Source organism: Clinocottus analis, unplaced genomic scaffold (genome assembly GCF_023055335.1).
Source record: "Clinocottus analis isolate CAN_PGR_092001 unplaced genomic scaffold, fCliAna1.0.p SCAF_18, whole genome shotgun sequence".
NCBI classification, from domain to species: Eukaryota; Metazoa; Chordata; class Actinopteri; order Perciformes; family Cottidae; genus Clinocottus; species Clinocottus analis.
This window is the reverse complement of record NW_027175909.1, coordinates 9,999,172-10,022,084: the sequence shown is the minus strand read 5'-3', so window position 1 is coordinate 10,022,084 and position 22,913 is coordinate 9,999,172. Positions and strand designations below refer to the sequence as shown.

At 42.8% G+C, this 22,913-nt stretch overlaps 2 protein-coding genes across 3 annotated transcripts in view; both read left to right on the top strand.

Moving 5' to 3' along the window:
- prex2 (phosphatidylinositol-3,4,5-trisphosphate-dependent Rac exchange factor 2) overlaps positions 1 to 6,240 on the top strand; it is an 81,448-nt gene extending 75,208 nt beyond the window's left edge. Inside the window, exons 39-41 of the mRNA XM_068581963.1 lie at positions 1,026 to 1,128; positions 3,625 to 3,692; positions 5,308 to 6,240. Coding sequence (XP_068438064.1) covers positions 1,026 to 1,128; positions 3,625 to 3,692; positions 5,308 to 5,353 — 217 coding nt within the window. The 3' untranslated portion in view covers positions 5,354 to 6,240. The remainder of the gene's footprint in view (positions 1 to 1,025; positions 1,129 to 3,624; positions 3,693 to 5,307) is intronic.
- A 754-nt stretch (positions 6,241 to 6,994) lies between these two features.
- cunh8orf34 (chromosome unknown C8orf34 homolog) overlaps positions 6,995 to 22,913 on the top strand; it is a 50,459-nt gene continuing 34,540 nt past the window's right edge. Inside the window, exons 1-6 of one of the 2 annotated variants that reach the window (XM_068582298.1) lie at positions 6,995 to 7,387; positions 18,289 to 18,364; positions 18,594 to 18,725; positions 20,579 to 20,698; positions 20,940 to 20,968; positions 21,801 to 21,964. In XM_068582298.1, the coding sequence (XP_068438399.1) occupies positions 7,319 to 7,387; positions 18,289 to 18,364; positions 18,594 to 18,725; positions 20,579 to 20,698; positions 20,940 to 20,968; positions 21,801 to 21,964 (590 nt within the window). In that variant the 5' untranslated portion in view covers positions 6,995 to 7,318. Of the gene's footprint in view, positions 7,388 to 18,219; positions 18,365 to 18,593; positions 18,726 to 20,578; positions 20,699 to 20,939; positions 20,969 to 21,800; positions 21,965 to 22,913 lie in introns of both variants that reach the window. The other variant, XM_068582297.1, reaches the window with a different exon arrangement.

The window sequence follows — 22,913 nt, the reverse complement described above, 5'->3', positions numbered from 1 at the left end:
ATTAAACCAACAGCTCATATTTCTTTGCAGCCCCGTGGCAATGTTACTCAATGAAACCGAGCCTGGCAGCTTTGGAACTTTAGAGAGTTCAAATTGCAGTGAAACGGTCCTGGATCGATAGACGAGTACAGCTTGTTATCACAGAAAGGTCAACAGCAGCCTTGACACCTGTCACAGGCTCTCCAAGGATTTATCCACATGCTGCCTTCTGCCTTCTACCTCTGTGTGTGTGTGTGTGTGTGTGTGTGTGTGTGTGTGTGAGTGGGAGAAGGTGAGACAGAGTTTGCTGTAACTAATGAATCACAGACTCACGTCAACACTCATTTTACGCACATCACACCCTCATGGCGGCGAGGGTATACGCCTCTGCCCCAGGAGAGGTGCCGACTCGCACTTGGAACCTTTACTCTCTGCTGCAGGGGGAAGTATCAATCCTTGAGTTTTCGCTCTCTCTTTCTACTCGGTCTAAAGCAAAGATCAGGAGGTTTCGTTACTCTCTTGATGCTACGTGCTTGCTCGCTGTGAGTGACATTTCAGTGGCAAATGAAATGATTAATTGGCGGCGAGACGAGCAAAGGTGAAGCAGGAGGAATGTGAAGGCAGTGACAAGGTGCCAAGAGGAGCAGGATGCGCACCATGTAGTCAAACTGAATTCTGCCGGAGATTCATCATATCTGGAAGAAGCCCAGAGTTGGCATGCTTTTGTTTTCTGTGGATGTTCGCTTCAGTCCTGCTTTCAAACTCCATCTGTTGCAAATACTACTTTAATTGCCATGAAAGCGTGTTCTGCTGTTGAGTGAGAGAAGGTGTTTCTTTGTCACTGTGGATGATGTTATTGTGTCTAGCACAAACTGTATGCTTTGATTGTTCAGCACGTAAGAAATATGAAGATGAATCATGTTTTTTGGCACAACATAACTGAGTTAACATCAATATTCCTCATAAATCCGCACGATCTGATAAATATTCAGACAGAGAGCGCATGTTTGAGCTTGACCTTATGTTTCGTTCTCTCTGTCCAACAGCTGCACCCTGAGTGTGACACTGGAGCAGGCCATCCTGCTGGCCCGCAACCACGGGCTGCCTCCTCGCTGCATCATGCAGGCCACTGACGTCATGAGGAAACAGGTACGTTTCACACACATGCACAGCCGTACATGTGTACGTCGCTCTGGGGCAGTCATAAGAGAAGACTGAGTGGGAATAAAGACACTCAGTCTTTTGCCACTATAGTCCCCGGGGTGACATTTTCTCACTTTGTGCTTCAATCCACAGAGCAATCTCTGCATCCAAAACCATTAGATAAAGCCGTGTGCTTCGTTAGGTCAACGGAATAGGGGGGCAGCTATGCATTTTCAGCTTCCATGGTCACGGTTTGATTTCCCACCGAGCAAATGAGGGAGTAAAAAAAGAGTAATGAGAAACTGAACAGATTGGTTGGGGGTCTGGAGCTTGGTTGTTAGTCAGCATGTCGACACGGGGTCAAGGGAAGAAAGTCCCATTACTTTTTTTCTGTGCGTAAACATTTTCACCCCACCAAAGGCTCCGGCCATGACCAGTTCTTTTGTCATTGGGAGGTTTGCAAGTGGTATATTGCTCTTCGTAGGGAGAGATGAGGTTAGTCCAAAGCCTGATATCCTTCAGGAGGAGAGGCAGTTCATTTCTGCACTGGGCTGCGGGCCAGCAGGATGCAACGCTGTGCATTGTGTGACCTTGAGTACTACTGTATGTGGCTGGCTTGTAATGGACTGTGAAAAAAAAGTAATAACTTTTCTGCTCCAATCGTGTCATTGTCATACATCTGATTGTTAGCAGATATTTTCTGTTTTCTTGCATCATCATTTACATAAAGATCACCAAGAACAGATGGTTCAGTCCACATAGAGAGAGAGCTTGCACCGCATTGCTCGACTGTGTGTTTGTGTGTGTGTGTGTTTGTGTGTCTCTGTGTGTGTGTGTGTGTGTGTGTGTGTGTGTCCTTGCTTTTAGACATCATCTGATGAATCTGATGAATATAAATGTATCACACAAGGTTTGGATGTTGCCTCCTCTTCCTCACTGAATAGTTAAACTCACTGACAAAAAGGTTACCTGCACAGCATCCAGTCCCTGCAGGTATCACCATCAAGCCCAGACAACATCCTTCAGAATGAGGTTGCATGAGTGTTTCAGGCAAAATGGGTCTAATCACAGCTGGATTTGAAAAAAAAAAGATTTTTATATTGGTCTGTATATGAAGAGTATAATAACTATCTAAACTAACTTATGAAGAAAATCCTTCAGGACCTTTTTTTTCCTTTTCATAATATGAAAGCAACAAGAAACTGTTTTTATAAATGCCAGGAAATGTAATATATTGAATATATTATGCACATTTTAGTCATCTTGGAAATCTAGAGAAAACTTTTTACGGCTGATCGAGACAGATTAAACGAAAAAAATATACTCAAAATGTTCTCACTGGTGGAATTTGTTTCATTTTCTTATTGATGTTTCAACCATAAAGGCCTCTGCAGAATATTTAGTTTTAGATTTAGGTGCAGAGACATCAATCATGCAACAATCAGATGCAAGGTTTTAGTTGTTATATAATGCAGAAATAACAAATTAAGAAGATTATTCAAAATATACAGCATGTTGAACGCATCAGTGAATCGGTGTTCATTAACAACAAGCAGTGAATTACTTTGAATATTCTTGAATTTTGTTTTCAATACTTTTTCAGCATTTCTCTGTTTTTTGAGATCTTAGGTATTTCAAGTTCAACTTGTCAAAATAACTTTAAAAAAAAGTTTAGTCTCTAAGTTATCTGATCTACTCTGGGCGCCGTGTCCTTTAGCGACATTTGGGGGCATCTCGGCCTGGAGGCATCAGAATGGATGGCTGTGATAGGCATCGAGTAATTGCAGATCCTATCCCACTATCTGGACGTATCTCTGGGTGGGCAGTGAGATGGAAAACAGCAGAGTTGTAACCGAGAGGTCAGCTAATGCACTTTTGGCCAGTTGCTCCCTCTCTGCTCAAAGCGTAGACTTTGATGACATCTTCTGATAATGATTTGATTCTGTATTTTTGTCTTGTGTGTGTGCGTCACAGAGTGAGAGAGGGTGCGTTTGTGAGGGCAGGTGTTTGTGTCTCTAAACTGAGACGCTGAGTTGCTTCTATGTTTTAGTATCTGCCGACTCCAGCAGAGTACAGGAACATTAGCAAAGAGCAGACTGGGTATAATCAAACTCTGTCACACGCACTCGCATACAAAAACCATCCATCTTCCAAATCCCTTACTACTTACCTTTATTTCTTTACAAAGACTATTTTCCTTTAACAGAGGTGAAAGAGTACAGAGACTAGAGATACATAGTCATCTGCAGTTTAAATATTAGGGTTTAAACATGTATCATATGAGATATACGTTAAAAAACTATATTATTAATTATATTTTTTTCTCTCACAGATGACTCACCAGTTTGTCACGGCCTGACGCTCATATAGCTCAGCCGACTTTTGAAACGCGTGCTCCTTGTGTCTTCTCTTTGTGGTGTTTTTCTCAGCTACTATTTGAGGCTTTTGCATTTCAACCCGACCCATGATGTCATTAACCTTTGATGCCTGTTTGTCTTTCAGGGGGCGAGAGTTCAAAATTCTGCCAAGAATCTGGGAGTGAGGGATCGCACGCCGTCATCAGTCCCACGGTAAAACCTGCAGCCGCATCCTGTTTCTGTAGGCCAACATCATGATAGTGAACCAGAAAAGAGCTCTCGGTAGAGTACAGGTCTTCACCAGGTGTGTCTGCAGCGACTACTGCGGCCATGTTTGATTAAATAAATACAAACCACTATGTCCCGCGGTGTAGCCCGCAAGGTATCAGACACCTTTTTCACTTTCACGCCTCACACAACCGATATGCTCCCATTTGAATGTGAGCAGCCATCCACAACAGCTCGGTGCAGATTGTCAAATTGCAAAGGGATAGTTTGAAGTACATACATGCACTTGTCTTACGTAGGGGTGAACATCAAGAGAGGAACCATTCATAATCTGTAGCGTGAACAAGAGTCAAAAATGAAGTTGATCTCCACGTAGAGTACTCCACTGGTTTCAATGCGTTCTCCTGTCGTGTCCGTCTCTCTATAGTTAGTGTAATTCAGCTTTTCAGAAGGGCTTATCAGTCCAGTACTGTAGGCCTGTGTAGGGGCTTTTTGTGCAGGACTGGAGCCAAATGGTTTCATTAGAAGGGAGCTCCCTGCACTCAGTAGCCCCAAGACGAGGACAAGGACTGCCTCAGCCATTTGGCTGTGACATATAGGCTTATGCGTGACAGGCAGCCCTTTTGAACCTTTTAGTGAAATTGACAAATAAAATTAAGTAGCTGGATGATTAGTGTTGAGACATTGTGGTTGGAGAACAAAATTGCTCCACGCTCAGTGGAATTATGTCAGAATTGTTGCAGTGTGAGTGACTGCTGCAGAATATGGAAGTGTGTTTTGTGTATCATAAGACGTTGGCTGGTTGTTCACGGTTCTGTAGATGAAAGGAACAATACCATTTGAGTGTGAGTTTGCCCCGCGGCCATTTCTCAGCCAGACTAAAAGATGTGAGTAGTTGGATCAATTATTTAAACTACAGAAGACAGCAGTGCTTTATGAGGAGACAGGAAATACAGCTGATTGTACAAAAAATTATACTGAGATTAAAAAATAAATCCATCCATCTATCAATCATGGATAACATTAAACAAAGGGTTATTAAAGTAAAGTTTTTTGTTCATTAAAATAGCAGAACAGACCATTTAATACTTGACTGTGAAGTGCACTGGTATGATCTTTTATATATCATGGTAGTAGCGACAAATAATTCAGTAAACCAATATGCAGTGTGTCCTATTATTTTAAAAATTCAAACAGCCGACTGATGCATAATTCACGTGGCATTTAAAATACCAAGCATGTGGCTAATCTACATTTTGAAAGTCATTAAATAACTTAATAAATGTTATCAATTAGTTTATGAAGTTTAATTGCAGCAACAACACAAGTGAAGGTCTTCTCTATCTTTTTTTTTTTTTTTTACTGTTCGAACATTGTTTTTTGAGCTTAATGTTTAATCGTTAATGGATAATTATATTCCCATAATGACATTTCTCCCGCAGTCTGCATCTTAAAGATCAGGCCCTCCTTCCTTTCCACCAGACAAAAGACCTGTTGCCAGAAGAAATGACATTTCACAATAGATCACTGCTTTGTGTTCACGTATTATATCCTAGAATGTGATTTAAATGCCACTTTTTGTCCATGTATCTCTGATCAGGTTGTACAAGCTATGCCAACCTCCGCCCCCGGATGGTGACCCATAATGCATTGCATCCAGGGAATGCTGAAGTCTTGAGGAGCTTTGTGTCCTCCCTCCACCCATGAAGGATCAACCTAATAAAGGACAACCATCGGGTCCATTTTTATATGTCCAGAGTAGTTGCCTAAAGTGTAAATAGAATTTAAAAACCGTAAATAGTATTTTTAATACTTTATATTTTCCATTGTTGTACTTTATACATATTTTCTGTTTGTTTTTTTTCATGTACATCATCTGATAAAAGAAGGACTCCGAGTGAGAAAACAAAAGATTTATTCCTGAGAATGCTGTTAAATTCGCTCAATGCAATGGGACCATCCCATCAAGTCACTGTCTTCTGTATTTGGGCTGAACATTAGTTTGCATTCATGAGGGACATTTTCATTTCATGATCTTATTTTAATTTGCATATGAAGTAAGCAAGTTAAGATTGATTAAAGGGTATTTGGCTGTGTTGTGTGGTAAAATTATCCAATAATGACCTAATTCTCCCCAGATCTGCCTTCTCTGCTCTATCGATTATATCTCAGTATTGAAAAACCATATGAATCTGTGTTTCGTTAGCTTCCTCAACACGTTTATTCGCTTGTAAATATACATATATGGTGTGTGAATGTGCGAAAAGAGTCATGCCATTGATTCCCATTGTGTTTGGATTGCTACGACTGTTACATGCATGCATATGAAGATTTTCATTGGTTTATCAGTATTAACATACACTAGGTTTGCGGAAGTAGAAGTATGAAATATATTCTGTTATTTTATATTGACAGTACTCAGGATTAAAGTGTCCCTCTGTTACTTAATATTGGATGAATCATTGTAGATGGATGTCTAGCTCACTACTATGCAAACAAACAAGTGGTAATAAACTGCATCAATAAGCTCTAAGAGGGTTTTCTATGGTGGATTTATTGTAAAAATGCTTTCATACATACTGGTAGAAATATAACCCAATGGATCACAATGTAACAAACACCAAACATTAATTTGATAACCATGTATACTAGTATCATACTTAGGTGACCCATTGTTGCTCACCAACTGTTTTAGATAAGATATTTCTTTATTAGTGGGGAGTTTTGCAGGATTACAGCAGCAGACGGGTAAAGTGCACACCAGAGACATATAGCACAAAAACATGTAATATAAATAAACAGTAATAATCCACAATAACACTATTATACATACAGACAGAACAACATGTATAGATATCGCACAGGTTGAAGTGTTTTTATGTTCTCTGGGAGCTCAGCTGGTTGTGCAGCCGGACAGCAGCAGGAAGGAAGGATTTGCGGCACCTCTCCTTCACACACCATTTAACGTTGTGCCGCTTAATTGGCAGTAAACATGAATTACTGTTGAACTTTCAACTTTGCTTCCGGTAGTTAGCGGACAGCACGTGTCGTTGTACCGTTTCATCAGCGGTCAGGGAGACGGATTAGACGTCTCAATCTCAAACACAGTGGGGTCGAAGCATAAACCCTCCACTGTAAATAGTATATTTATTTATTTATTTATGTATTCACATACAAGCCCGGCGAATAAATGGGAGTGGCGGTGGCATCGGTAACACTGCTGGCAGCCAGTGGGCGGAAGATTTGTAACCTCTGTCACGCAGCTGCGGTGCCATTCATTGGCTTCTGCGGGGACGCCGCCGCCGCCGCCAGAGAGTCAGAGAGGCGACAAACTGCGGATGGTCCCGGGCTGAGTCTCCACAATGAGCCGGGCTCCGAGCAGCCTGCTCTCCACGTAACCGTCTGAACTTAACGTGACTCCGCTGCAGCCCCAACCTGGTGACACGTTTTGGGTTTTTTTTTGTGTGTTGTTATTGTTGTTGTTGTTGCACATTTTACTCGCCGAGACGCCTCTCTGAAGGACGACTTGCGAGCGAGCGACCGGCTCACCTCATGATTTCATCCTGCTAAAAAAAAAAAAAGAAGCTCCTCCGAGGCACAACAGTTTCTTCATGGCGTCTCCACAACAGTCCAGAATTCAGTCATATCTGGAGAAGAATAAAATCGGACGCTTGTTTGAGGTGAGTTGCACCAATGTACCCAAGAACTCTGAAGTTGTTGGCTGCCAATGTAAAGGACCATTTCGTGTCATTCTCGCTTTTGGTTGTGCTTATAATGATGAGCCCACATCTGCAATGCGAGCTGTCACACTGGAGCTAACTGGGGATGTACTGAAGTTGAGTATTACTCACTATAATTCATTGTATATATATGTTAAAACAATCATCTGGTAAAACCTTTTTTTTTTTTTTGTTGCACTTTGGTGTCTGACTGTCTTGCTGAAACGTCCCACTGCGCTTCATGTTTCAATGCTCAGCCTTTCCATCAGTGATTTGCATTTTAAACGATGCTGCTGTACCAGTCACTGTACCAGCCACTGCCTGACTCGACATTGTTACAGTTCGTTAAAGTTAGGGACACAAGGAGAAGCCAGTTGTTATTCATCTTTGCGCCGCAGGGTTGGCTTTACTGTGCGTTCTGCTACAGTGGACACAGAAAACTAACTACCTGCCTCCCTGTCCGTCTGCCAGTCTGTGGATCTGTGTGCTCATCCCGGGGTATTCACAGTGGCATCTCGGAAACCCCGGGGAGAGCATGACTTCATCCTTTTGTTTGCTATTGGATGTCTTGCTTAAAGCAGGAGGCAGGTGTGAGGCATGATCAGAGTAAAGATGGGAAGATCCATCTGAACTGGCTTTTGCATGAGATGCAGCAGATCTGTGAGGCTCGCTAAACAAGACGAAAGACTCCTCCGATTTATCCACATGAAGTGCAAGCTGCTCCACCTGCACTGTATTTAATGAAAAATAATTCACATGCACATGATGTATATCTCAAAGTGCTGATGTTTCACTTCTGTGCTTCCGCTGGCTACGCATTAGCAGCAACACACACACACACACACACACACACACACACACACACACACACACACACACACACACACACACACACACACACACTCTGAGTGTGCATGTAAAACAGATGTGAGAGCAGTAGTGAGGCACGTTTCAGCACCATGGACAGAGAATCCGGCCTCACATGCGTTTACCCAGTGATGGAGACACCAGATCTCATTGTGAGGCCACAGCAGTGACTGAGGCTCAACTGCACAATAGTCCTCTGTGTGCTCTCTCTGTTTGTTTTTCCTCCCTCCGTCTTTCTCTTTCACCTGCCTCAGTTTGTGTTTTTTCTCCTTTTTTTTTTGGCTCCATTGTATCTTCTTTCTGTGACAATTGAAAATTGATTAATGTGCTTTTTGTATCTTCTGGTGACGGTTTTATCTCTGTATTGTCTCCTTAAGATGCCAAACGCGGGTTACATTCAGACCAACATGAACACAGATAATTGCTGAGTTGTTAACATTATTTAGACTGTGAATAGTATATTGTGGGGCCGCATTGTGTAGTGTCGATTTTTCTGGAACGCTGACAATTTTTGAGCGGGAGTAAGAAAGAGGCATAGTAAGAGGAGAATATTGGAAAACCCTCCTTGTTCTGCCGCTCTATTCTTGAGAAAATAATGTAGCTGCTACCTTGGTGTTGCGCTTGAAAAGCCTTGGCCATTTTTCTGTTGGTCCAAAAAAAAAAAAAAAACCTTTAACCCATTCACATGCGTTCAGTTGTGTAGAATAAAGCTTGTTTTCGTAAGAAGAGTCCAGAAAGAGAAGCTGGAATACTCCGGATAATTGTCTTTTTGATCTTATATAGTGAACTGGCTGTTCTGCTACGCTGCCAAAGAGGAGCTGGCTGAGAGTTTGATTCCCTTTAGTCACTACCCTTAAAGGGAAAATGTGTCTGTTAAAATGACACCAAGCTATTTCTAAATTCATGTGGAAATATAATATGTTTTAATTAACAGTAGTTAGAAAGTGCTACAGATAAAAATAAAAAATAAAAAAAACACAGCAACATTGTGACAATGTGAAGGTCAATTTTAGATTTTGAGATGAAACAGAATCATAATTTCAACGATTATAGAATGAAATTGGACCGCATGTATCACAGTACAAGGGATTGACTCCCACTGATCAGGTCATCTTTCACAGTTATATTAATTTTAAAGGCCGTCCTTCTTAATTTGTTTACGATAACTGCTAAATACATTTAATTTGTTGTGGAGCCCTTAGAAACAACTGCATATACGTGTACAAGTATCATGCGAGATATGAGAGGAATGTCAAAGTGTTCCCTCCCTGAGCTCTCTAATCTCTACCTTAGGTTTCCTACTTCCTGTCACTGTCTTTGTCAGTGTCTTAACTCAAACTCTTCTTCTCTTCCTCACTTCAACACTCATCTGCAAAGCCTCACCTCTTCCTCCTCGCAGCCATCACGGCAGCAGCAGCGTTACACGTTCTGTGTGACGGCGAGCAGGGGTTCATTTACTCACTCTGAAGAGACACAGCTTATGATTTGCCATCAAATTGATTTTTTTTTCCTCCCTCGCTAATGAAATGGTCGCTTTTGCAGAGATAGCAAGCTGAGTCAACATCGAATATTCTCCAAAAAGTGAAGCAGCCTTTCATAATAATTGAAGTAATTGCACTCCAGATTATTGTCAGCCACTTGCCCCTTTTGATAAATTGATATTCTTTTCAAACAGCTCGTCTTTTTCAATCACTTAACAGTTGCAGTGCAGCGGGACCTTTCACATATTTGAGAGTTATAGTCAGTAAAGGCATTAAAGCGAGTTGAAGGCCACATGCAGGGTCCTTTTCTTACACTCTATATGATGCACATAAAACGATGGAGCAATAACATTTGTGTTAGCTACTGCACATGCTAAGGATAAAGGTCCCCCTCACCGGCCATCTTTCATGGTAACAGGATCACTTCAATTGTAACGCGTAACAGGACCAGGAGGTCTTCACCAGCAGACGGTGTAAAACCTGCTCTCATGATCCTCCCTGCTGTGCTCTGTCAATCATACCTTAGGCGATATAATTGTTCTGTTGGAACAGAGAAATCATATAAGTCTGGAGCTAAAAATGTCACTGCATTGAACCATAATTGGTGTAACAGTCAAATGTTGAATAATTACACAGTTTTGTGCGATAATCGCTGTCATTGTTCAAGGCAAAGTCTGTCTTTCTTCTTTTGTGACTCCAGTAGCTTGAATACAGGTCTGATAATATCCGATCTCAACCCATCGGCGATCTGTCTGATGACCATTTAACTTCTTAAGGCAATGGGTTGTAGTGTGATTGGTTAATACTCGGACTGCATACGGAAACCGCACGAGTCCAACACCAAAATCTTGTCCTGTTCGTACCGATTCTCTATTCCAATGCAGGAATCTGTTTAAATGATATCTATTATTACGTGGTCTAAGCTTGGTTCTTGCGATTCCTTGCTAATATTAATGAAGTACTGATGAGGGATACACTGGATCTAATTTATTAATTAAAATAGATCACCTGATAATGTAAAATACAAAGATGGTCATAAAACATTAATGTATACATAACCAATTCAATTGCCTTAATTTCATGCCTTTTGTCTATAGTTTTCTTTCTCTTTAATAATTAAGACGTGGTCCACCCTCACATTTACTTTCACAGAAAAGAATCAGTTCTGCCCAGTGAGAATTAGATTTTACATCGATAAAATAAAAAGAAGCTCTGGCGTTAAACCTGCACTCTGTTTGAGCTAAAGCCTTGAATTAGCAGCAGTAAAGCTGCTCAGTTGCTACGCTTGGTGTTGCTACTTATAGTACAGTTAAATGACTTTCCTGCTCCCTATAGATTTGTCTTCCATCCAAGAGGAAACGCTCCAACCTGCTCAGCTGTGTAGTGTTTCCAATCTGCTGTGCTCAGGGTCTCGTGCAGCCCTGCAGCACCGTAAAGAGGTCAGTCAGGCAGGACCCCCCATCCCCACACACACACACACACACACACACACACACACACACCGCACACTGTCTGACCTATTGATTTATCCCTTAAGAGGTAATTTAATGGGCCTGGTGTGATTGGTTTTGAGTGATTTCTGTCTTTTTGTTTCAGTGAAACTGTGTGCATAATTTAACTTGTTTTTATATCCTTTAAAACATTTGATTTGCCATTGTGATTGATTATGTTATATGGCTCATATGATAATTCCGCTGGCCCACAATCACTACAGTTCCTGTACAGAAAAAAAAGAAAGAAAATGTAAGGAATGTGTCACAAATACCACGCAGACATAGTCTGGTAACAATAAAGTCATTTCATCTCAGTTTTAGGTCACGTCTTTATTTTTCTTTCTTTGTTTATTAATGTACACCTAACTCAACTATTCAAAGCGATAATAATAATAATAATCTGCAAAACTAGATCAGTTATTACAGAAATAAAGTGATCATTTGATGTTTGGATTTGATTACAATCCGATACGAGAAGTGAGATGCTTTTTATGATGCTCGAGCGCAGTAGTGTGATGAAGGCAGGTTTTCAGCCAAGTTCTTCATCAATTAATATGCTTGTGGGGTTTTTTAGCATGTATTTACATCCAAGAACAGACGCTCACTCAAATTTGAATTTTAAAACTCTGTGACAGCATGCTAAAAGTCAATGCAATCAATTTAGAGATAAATGATTTTCAATTTCCCACGGCGCTGTGTTATGGCGCCGCGTGGAAATTGAAACGAGGCCTTTCCCTTTTGGTTATCTCTGGAGGACGGGGAAGACAGTATAATTTACACTTAGAAATCAACACCATCAAAATTCCGAGGGGAGAAACGGTTTGAGATTGGTTAACACGCAAAGTGTCAGACAAAAAACAAATCAATCACGGCATGTTTTGGTTTTTTACTTTTTGTTTTGACGGTCTCCTCAAGGTTGATGACTTGATATGGCAGACGCCTGGCCGTGCATGGGTTAATACAGCTTCTCTTCAGGCAAAGATAGAGTAATTACCACCAGGTCGTTTCCCAGGGGGGTACAGGACGGTACAGGACGGTACAGGACGGGGTGAGGAGGGAAGACAAAGGATACGTAAGATGGGAGCAGGGAGTGTGTATGGGAAACAGAGGGAGAGAGGTGCATGCTAATAAAGTTATCATGTCCACTTACAGCCTGGACAAGCTGATGTCTGAATGCTGTGTGTAATTGATAGTCATGCTGATGGTGTGGGACAGATGAGCTTCGACAGTCTGTGGGTCTATGTTTGTCCATCGAGGGATTCATATCTATGCACAAGTGTACAAGCAGAGGTCCTTCCCTAAGCCAGTTTGAGTGATGGGAGGTGAATGCACAGTCCTCCTTCTGTGCTTTCTAAACGGTAGTTGCAGTTCATTTGAGGCCTGAGACAAATCAAACAGGTATGTCATGCAAAGTGACTATCTTATGTCATGAAATCTCCTCTTTCTGATTCTCTGGGCAGAGTTTCCATTGGTGCGGTACTTTTTCCATGTGGGTGTTGTTTTAGGATGTGAACCCTTGTGAACTCTTCGAAGCCTCGTTTTATTGGGTTAAGCTTTAAGCTTTGCAGTGGTGCCTAAATCAATGAATTGCTTCAGCTGAATTATTTCTCTTGTTTGGTTTCCTATTCTTGTCTGGCATGCATACAATTATGACTATCATCATATTAAATAATGCAGTACTTCATACTTCACTGGCCACCTGAGCTGTAGCTGAGTTTATAGGGCTGCAACTCATGGTTATTTGCATTCCATTATTTTTTTTAATAATAATTTTGTCCTTTACGATGTGAGAACATTGTTCAATAAAACGAGACACAAATAAGTAGAAGACTATAATGATATTCATTGAAGTTTAGAACGATGAGTGATGAGCCGCATCGATGTGAAGCAACATCATCAAGCATCGGCGCTCATGAAGACGGATGATAGGAAAGCATCAGATGGACGGTGGACGCTGTTGAGTACAGCGGCAGGTAAATGATGGAAACTCTCTATTGAGTCTCCTGCAACATCCTAAAGGTCATGGGGGTGATATGGAAGTGGCAGAATAGATTTAAACAATATAATCAAAGTAAGTTAATGGGCTGTAAACCATAGGCTGCGTTAAGAAGTGGACGTAAACAAGGTGACTTCGTCCATTTGTCTGTTGATCGTGGTTTTTGAAACAGCGAGTCTTTTGTTTTTGCAACCAAAAGTGACACAAGAGGGCGACAACTGAATGCTGAATAAGACAATGGAGGCCACCACAATGTTACACTTCACTTTCACAAGCTGAGAACCCGCCGTGAAAGGGTTAAAGCTAGAAAAGGAAAACTTGGACAAGTCCCACACAATACAACACTTCTTCGGCTCCCTAAAGCATCACCTGCTTTATTGTCTATTTGACTATAAATGGGACCATAATTTACTGAGAACATGATTCTGTGTTGAAGAAGACTTTGAACGATTAATACCACAAACTCATGTTTAAATGTTTACTGAGGTAATAAATCCATTTAATAATTTCACAGATTTCTCTACAATCTTCTTTCTGCAGCTTGCTGGCCATTTGAAAGAAAGCAAGTTCAACACACTTCTGCATCGGCTTCACTTTTCAGAACCGGAGGTTGGCGCCTGAGACCGACCAACAATCCAAAAACATTTACACATTTAAGAACAATAAGCACATTTTTATGGTAAAATACACTTTCTGTCACCTAATTAGTTAATAAATGTACAAATACTGAGCCAAACCCCCATTACTCATGCTCAAAATACCACCGGGCTGTATATCTACAGCTGAAAAACATAAAGGCAGTGATGGAAATAGACTTGAGGCAGTGCTGCAGGATTGAGCGAGGGAGCCGTTCGGGCATCTATTTCATGTGCGTATCAGTGGGACAGATAAAAGCATATCTTCTGATAAGTATTATCTGCTAGTGCCAGGCTGGTCAGGTGACATCGCCTCTCCCACAGTCTCCTCTTCCGCATGATCTCGTCTGCTTTTGTCTGCCTGCTTATTCAAGGTCTGGATCTCTTCCAGTTTTTTTTATCTCTCTCTCTCCCTCTCCTCAAATTCCCCTAAATTGACTCATCATATCATTCTATTTTTTTCCAATGATGAGCTCTTTCTGCGTATGAAGCGCATTGGGCAGACACACACGTGACCTTAGGTACTGCGATATGACTTTGCATTCCCACGTCATTGACAAACAGCAGGCAAATCAATGGTAGTCTGTGGCCTCTGGTAGGAGCGGCGAGGACAGGGAGCCCTCTTGGGAGGCTTTGAAGAGCTGTTGCTGCATTACAATTATTTTTTTTTACACAAGGACAAATCTGAAGAAAAAGATGTCAGCTGTTGTGATCAGAGAAACGACGTCTTAGTTGATTCTGCCGCCAAAAATTATTTTAAACCTGGCAAACACGACCATTGAAAATGCACAGAACAATTATTCCTGTATCTTCCCACACACATAGGACACAGATACAGTCATCTCATAAATAGATTGTAATGGATACACTTCCATCCAGGACGGCATACATCATAGAAAGTCGGCTCCTGCGGACATCCAGAGCTCAAACAGCTCTCAAGGAGTCTGAAACTGCCGGGGTGGAATTTTTGCAGCTCGTGGGTTAGCAAGAAAGCGCAAGAGCAAATCTCAGGCCAATTCTATTACATCGCAGAGCTTACGTCAACTCTGTCAATATCTATGTGAAGAGGAATGTCTCCCTTTCAGCCTTCACAGATTGGTAGATGTCCAAGGTTGGAAGTAAAGAATCACCCTGTGAGGTGGAGCAGATGTGTTAGAGGGAGAAACCAACAGAGTCCCTCGTCAGTGCGTCCTTCAACATGCCACTCATGGGCGACCGAGCGTACACACTGCCCGCTCCTGTTTCAACTCCTTTCCACTTTCAATTTGGGTTTGTTCAAGTTGCAGGGACGCAGGGAGAGCCGAGAGAGTATCATTGTCATTGTCTTCGCAGGGAGTCCTTGAGAGCTTCCAAGGACTCGGGTGTCTCTTGGCCGGTTGACAGCTTGTCAATTACCGCCACCAAAGCAAGCTGCGCTGGGGCACAAAGATATCCCGGCCCGACAACAGATCGGCACAGATATGGACTGCGTGTCTCAGCTGCTAACGCCACCTGTTGGCTTGCTTATCGTGCACTGACGCAGAAGCTGGAAACCCTCTGCCTCACTGTATATGCCTCACATACACACGTGTGGGACTGTTTTGCTGATGCAAGACACTTTAAGCCAAATAGCCTGAAAGTCTGCTTGTATAAATGTTGACCCAAATGGGAACCGTAGATCTTATTTTGCTGTCAAAGAAAATGTGATTAGCAGTCAACCAGGACTTGTGTTTTTTAATATCATTATCCGATACGGTTACCTTGGTTTGCTGATTATGTGAATTATACTGTGTAATATAGGCACATCCGCCGTGCAGCTATGGGGGAGCCTGTTACTCATACGCGTGTCTCTTTGCCGTATGATGTTTGTGTGTATGATGTTATTGGAGATGTGAAATTCCACAAAGGCACATGGGTGCAATAGCTCATTCAGCAAAAACTCATCAGCTCATGCAAAACACTCTACAAAATGTATGCATGTGTGTGTGTGTGTGTGTTTATATATGTATATGTATTTATAAGTCTATATGTATGTATATTGGCACACAAGTGTCTGCAGTTCAGACGTGAGCAGAATGGAGATGAACCCACATGTGCTGCCATTTCTCTGCCAATCTCTGGATTATCTCTCTACACATCTGTGTGTGTGGTTTCCGTCGGGAAACACAATCATGAAAATCACCTCTCTGCAGTCATCCATAAAAAGAACTGCACATCCTTTCCCCTTCCCCATAAAAAACTATTCGGAAACCCTGCAGTACTTAACAAAGTTCTGCTGTTTTGGCTTCCTGTATAATCAACCAACATTTATAGACCTGCTGGTGGTGGGTTAGTTAAATTACCCACAGGCGCTAGCTACTAAGCAGTAATTACAACATTTACATCTTAGTGGTTTATAATTGTTCGACACAGGGCACAGAAATCGATTGCAGTTGTGAGGAGAGATGCTTTGGTAAACCCTCAGTAACAGGGCTGACAGTTCATAACGGCTCTGTTAAAACTCTTTTATGCGCCGATGCTCATGACAGCAGACAACAGTCTTTGCGTTGTGTTTGACGACAGTGGTGGACTAACGGTTAGCCGACACTCTCAACGACAAAACACACAACGTTGATTGAAAGAGGATTTCATTGCTTCCAAGCACTTTGGGAGCTGGGCAATACGGTCTGACTTGTGATGGGCTTTTATATCTGCATCATTACCTTGGAAGCTGTAACCTCGTATTAAATGTTATATCTGCTCTAAATTCTCTTCCAGGCCTCTCTCATATGGCTATTTCTCAGAAATGGCATCTTTGCTCTTTCTGAAGAGCTTTTAGATCACGTCATACTGCATCTCTTTCAGGCCGAGGCGCGAGGTTCTCCCTTCCTTTTGACCTGAAGTCTTCAGAGTGACATTCCAGCACATTCACCGCTTGTCCACTCACATGCTGTTCGCTGCTGTAGACAGTACACTGGGGCCGGGCAGGAATGTCCCCCTGACCAATTACCTGATTAGCTTTCTGAGCACACGCAGCGCAGCCAAGACTTGCCAGCTTTAATACACACATGGGCCGCCTCATTGTAGCATGAGCATGTCCACAAGGGCAAAGACGTAGCAGCCACCGACGCATATGGCTACATGAGTCAGTTCAGTTGCACGTAAACTTCTATAGAGTAACATGCTTGTCACACGGACACACACACACACCCACACACACACACACACACACACACAGTGGTTTTATCCATACATTAGTGCCGATTCACTGCAGTCCATTAATGCCTTCCTGTGCTTCTCTGCAGTACTCGTCCTGAAGTCAGCCTCTGCTGCTGCTCTGGCTGGCTTAAACTGGTCCAATAGAGTCTGTATATCATGCCAGCGCACCAAACATTTGCATACACGGACATATGCTCATCTCCCTTCACACTTCACATGGTTATTCACTACATCTGGAATGCAATAACAGTTTTGCTTTGGTGCCAAAAGTAGATTTTCGTATTCCATCTGCAAGAAATGTATACCACATTTGTATTTTACCTAGAGTGGTTTCTGTTAATTGGTATGGACATGTGTCTATGTGTCAGCGAAGCACTGAGATAGGATATAACTGAATGATTATGACATGAGGGACGTTTGATGCAGAATTCTCATTGTGCGTTTGACGTATTTTAAATTAGCATGCAGAGTCAGCTGTGGCCTCGACCCTCAGCACATTTACGGTGGCTCCCTCTGTGCTTTCCTTCTTTTTTTTTTACCTCCTGCAGTACTTTTCTTTATCGGTCCTATATGTGAGTTCATCCTATGAATGTTTTCATTTCCTCCCTGTTCTTCAGTGAATCCTCTCCTTCCAATATAATTAACTTTTTACAACTTTACCTTTCACATCTTCTATTCAGGCTTAGTCAATCACAGTTATTCACAACAATGACATCATTCAGTCGTCTCTATCTTCTGTCCTTAGGCCCTTCATGACCATTTAAAGAAAGGCACCGATTGACCAAAGGCTGCAGTGTTTGTTTTTCCCATTTGTCCGTGTGTCTTGACCGAGTGATCTGATATTGATGGAGCTTGCTGACATGCTTGTCACTAAGTGACACAGAAGTGCTCCAAACTTTGCGGACATACTGTTGCCTTTAAGGATATTGACATATGGTGTAGCAAATTTCTGAAATGACAGCAAAGATGAGAGGCTTATCCTTCTCGTGATAGTGAAGGCAACTACAAACCACGACTTGTAATGCGTGTTGGGATTTACTGTTTGTCCACTTCAGGATGGTGGATACTCCACTGGCCGTACTCTCACTCCTTATTGTTGTTCCACTTTCATCTAACTGCTCTCTGCTTTACTCTGCTCCTGTAGGAGTTGATGACCAAATTGATAACTGAGACTCCCGACCATCCAATCCCTTTTCTCATTGATCACCTGCAGACCAAGCAAGACAGCCCAGGCAAGCTGCACAGAGCTCTCTCTGGCTCCGCAGCACTGTGGGCGCAGAGCTCCCCAGGTCAGTAAACACAGAAAGCGTGCACACACACACACACACACACGCACACACACAAACACACACATGCAGGATGAGGAATTTGTCTTTGTACATACTCACATTATGTGATAACTATCAGCTGAAAGAGACGCGACAGGGCTCGCGGAGTAAACTCGGCCTGCATTTATGCTTTCTAGGATTTGCATAACGGGGCATTCTAAGCCCAAATTGTGACTATCTCTTCCAACAGAAAGCAAAAACCCTCGAAGGGAGAACAGCAACTATGAGAAGCCGTGGCAAATTCACCCAAAGAAACCGAAAAAGTCCAAGAGTGACCTGGCTGTTTCCAGTATCTCTCCTCCCTCACCAGAATCCAAGTCTTGTAAGTTTCTTTTTGTGTTCTAAGTTTTTTACTTCTTTCTTTTATGATTACGTTGATTGCACAGACACACACACACACCACATACACACTCATGAAGCGGCACAGTTTTGATACTGTACCTGTTGCATCAGTTGTATCCCAATTACACACTCCATTGACTTTAATCTCCATTTTTAATTTGATGTAATTATATCTAATTAAAGTTAGTCACAGTGTCTAGTCCAGCATCCCACAGCCCTGCAGATGAGTTCATCACAAAGTGCCACTTTTTACACACTTGCTCCTGCTACACACGCTGAAGATGAACGGTTCACAAAGTTAATGTCGATGAGAAGATCCGTCTAACTTTTCTTTCCGTTCTGTCATAAACTAACATGCAGCTATGATGTTGGAATGAAGTATGACGCTCGAGACAATGAGGCTCGGTCAAATATGAAGCGAGCAGAGCCATAGACCACTTCAATTATTTAGCATTGTGCTCCGTCACTGCCAGACCAGATCTATTTTAGGCTGCGGTCTGAGCATTTCTTGCAATCAAGAGGAAACGGGTGTCGGGATGAGTGTATGAGGTGAAAAAAAGGAAATGAGTGAAGTGGAGAAGTCAGAATAAATAAGCAACACTCAGCACATTGAGGTTTGCTGAAATGACACGTGTTATGAGCGTAAGAAGCCTTTAAAGCTGCATTTAAAGTCAAATCACATGAAAAATACATGAATAGGTGTTTTGGTGTGCCGAGCTCATGCAAAATTGAAATGAAAAGAACTGCCGCTTTCTTGTAAATTGTAGCAATAACACAACAACCGAAGACTTTGCACTTATGCCTGCTCTTCCTTTCTGTTCACAGTTTGGCACAAAGGGTTAATGTGCTTTGGCCTCACTTCTACTGTATCGGCCGGCTTTAATGGACGGCCATAGTGGGAATTGAATCCTTAACCCTTCATCTACGCTGTTATTACAGCTCGGCCCTTCGTGGCTGCAGCTCAACACACGGAGGCGAGCTGAGGGAGGGCAGAAAGGCACTCTTTGCCGGAAGTAATGAAATCATTTTTCTCCTCGCCGGTCTGTACTGGCAGAGACACTTGCTTTGTGGTTATGGTTGTTACTGTGCCAAGCAGCTTAGCCCGAGCAAACAAGGGTAGAGGAGAAGATTGTAGCAGCAGTGCTGTCAAACAGCAGGGTGACGCTTACTCCGTCATCATGTATGTGTTTCACTCCAACACGCATTACATTTATTCTGAAATCCTTTCCATCATATCCTAGTTCACGTGTATATTCAGGCAGGGAACAGTGGCGAGTGGACCTGTGCATTGGTTTGGCAGCTCCTCATATAACCCACTGGTTTTCAATTCAAATCCACTCGCGTTAGAGCGTAAGAGCGTTAGATATGGATGAACTACAAGTAATCCCTCTCCCTATAAAAGAAAATCCCTCTTTCCTTTTATAAATAATGTCTGAATTCAACAGTTCATGAATTAACCATCATATAGAAGCCGCGGGACGTTGCTGGGGGACATGTGCAGGATGTAAGTACAGGATGTGGGTCATTTCCTGCTCCTGTTTTGAGTTGTTTTTAAATGTTCATCAAAGAGACTGACATACACTGGGCCCTGGCCTCCGTCCAGTGAGCTCGCTGCTTCTGGAGGAGACACATCAACTTTCCTGCTTGTGTTTCCCTTCAACTCCATCCTGCAGTAATTCACAAAGTCCTGTGTGGACCCAGTGGCAGTTCAAAGATCAAATTACAGTGCGGTTGTTTAATTTTGTTTGTGTAATGTTTGACTACACTTATCGGACCTGTGCGCTTTCAGAAGATGTGACAACACAATTCTTTCTTTCTGTTTGTGACGTCCAGTGCCGCGGTCGATCGAGTGCCCGTCCTGGGACTGGAGGGAGAGCCGTGACTTTGACGAGCTCAGCCACATTCTGCAGGAGAGCAAGAAGCTGGGCAAGGCCCTGGAGAGTCTGTCGCGCAGTGAGTGGCCGCAGCTCGGCAGAGTGCACGCCCGCACCATGCTGAGCCGTGTCAAACAGATCTGAACATACAGAAATAAAGCGCAGACATTCCTGTAAATGTCACTGTAAATCCTGGGAGGTAACCGGATCGAGCGGCTAATCTTACAAGCCCGCCACTAAGCTTCGATGAAGCCTAAACTGGGATTTTGAACTGTATTCGATGCTTCCCTGTGCTTTAAAGCGTTTTCTTCTCTCTGCAGGCATCGCCATCTCCGACGAGCTCGACCAGGTAGATAACAACTAGACGGGAGTCTCTATTGCCTCGTATATACAGTACACCGGCATTTCAGTGACGTGGAAATAGAGTTCTGTCACTCATCGCTCTGCAGCATCGCTCACGGGACATCAAATGAAAGCCATGTCTAATAACGTTCACTTGTCTGACAGAGCAGCCCGGCTCTTTTTCTGATGATGAACTGCTATCTCATGGGAGTGATATGCGGGAGTGATAACTTCAGTGAGCACGTCTGCCTCTCCCCTCGCTGCTTCAGTGTGCATCTTAGCTCCGTCTTTGTCCTCGCCTGGCCCCCCGATTCTTTCCCAAACACAATAGTGCAGCAGCTGCCCAGGCAGTACCGACTCAGAGGGATTTGGATTTGATGTTTCCTCATGATAGACGCAGCATATGTTTTGACAGGGACGTCACTTTTTGCTCAGTGCAGCAGTACATGTCCAACATCCTTGGCTCCCAGCCCAGAGATTTTTCTTCTTTCTCTGTGGGACGGGACAGGTAATGAATACCAAACACCTGCTCTGATCATGCAGAGACAATAGCATTTGATGCTATCCTGGATCCAGTCAAAGACAAGCACAGCGTAGGTTGTAAATGTGTGCTGTCTGGCTTTGGGAGCAACACAGGAAGGAGACAAATCTCTATGTACTACGGTGCTTTTGAAAACTCAGAACAGACACTTTTTATGGTGAAGAACATAGTCTTGGTTATTAGTCTTGGTTATATATTTAAAGTTTACACTGTTAAGATGAAGTTGTTCCTCTGTTTCTCTGTCTGCCCTCTTCAGTCTGTTGTTCTGCCTCTTAGTATGTCTCTGTTGCTCTTGTAGAACTTGGGAGGCTATAACTCAGTGGTGCGCCCTCGGGTGGTGGGGGAGTGGGCTGGACGGGAAGAAGAGGACGCGGACCCACTGGCTTCTGAGATGCTGCAACCACCCGTCCCTCGGGCTAAAACCCAAGTGTGCTGGAGTGGAGACAGCAGCCCTGCTGGGAGGTTGGTGATTGGCGTTATAAGTATGATTAGTCATAGATATGTGCCTGTGTGAATAATTTGAACGAGAAAAAAAGTTGAAAACTTCCAGAAAGTTCACAAAGCTTTTGTTGGCTGTTTAAACACGAGGAGGTAGACGTCTAACTGTGGCTGCTGCAGCCTGAGGAATGCCCATCTGAATGGGTTTGATAATCCCATTTCAAAGGCGTGATTAAACAGCGTGCCATGATACTGCTTCAACCCAATTTCGAATTAAAGCTAACCTCATTTCTGTGCGCTCAAGGCCAAAATAATTTTGTGCATGTTATTTTCAAAATGACCCGAGTGTTTGGCTCCCGCTTTGGAAACTTTTTTCAACTTTCTGGGGGGGGGGGGAATTCATGCGCTTGCAAAACGATCAAGTTCTATATAGTGTTGTACCTCCTGGACTTCTCTGCCAGATGTCGCTACTGCTGTGCGGGTGTACCGCGTTGTATGTGGACTGCATCTGCTGATGTGACTTATTAGAGGACGGTTGGATATAAAACCATAAATCACGCGCGGTCCTGAGCTGACAGTGTTAATCTCATTAGGTTATTGTATGGGTGGATTATAGACAGAAATCACTTAGTTAGAAGCCTGAGCACTGATGAGCCCTGCTCTGTGTGTGTCTGTGTGTGTGTGTTTGGGATGGTATAGCATACTAAAATAACCCCAGCCCCTTTTCTTATCAACTGAAGGCTCAACTATTAGATCATTAATATCTATTAAAAGAGTCTTTGGCGATCTGACCCCATCACAACGTCTTCAATCTTTTACGGGCTAGAGATGCCATGAAGACTACACAAATACATATTGCGTATCGGTACAGGGGAAGGCGTCAAGGAAAATGCCTGTTGTGGATGGTTGTGGTGTGGAGCTGGGCTTCTAATGAAGGAAGGAACCCTGGGGTGCAGGATGTGATGAGATCTAG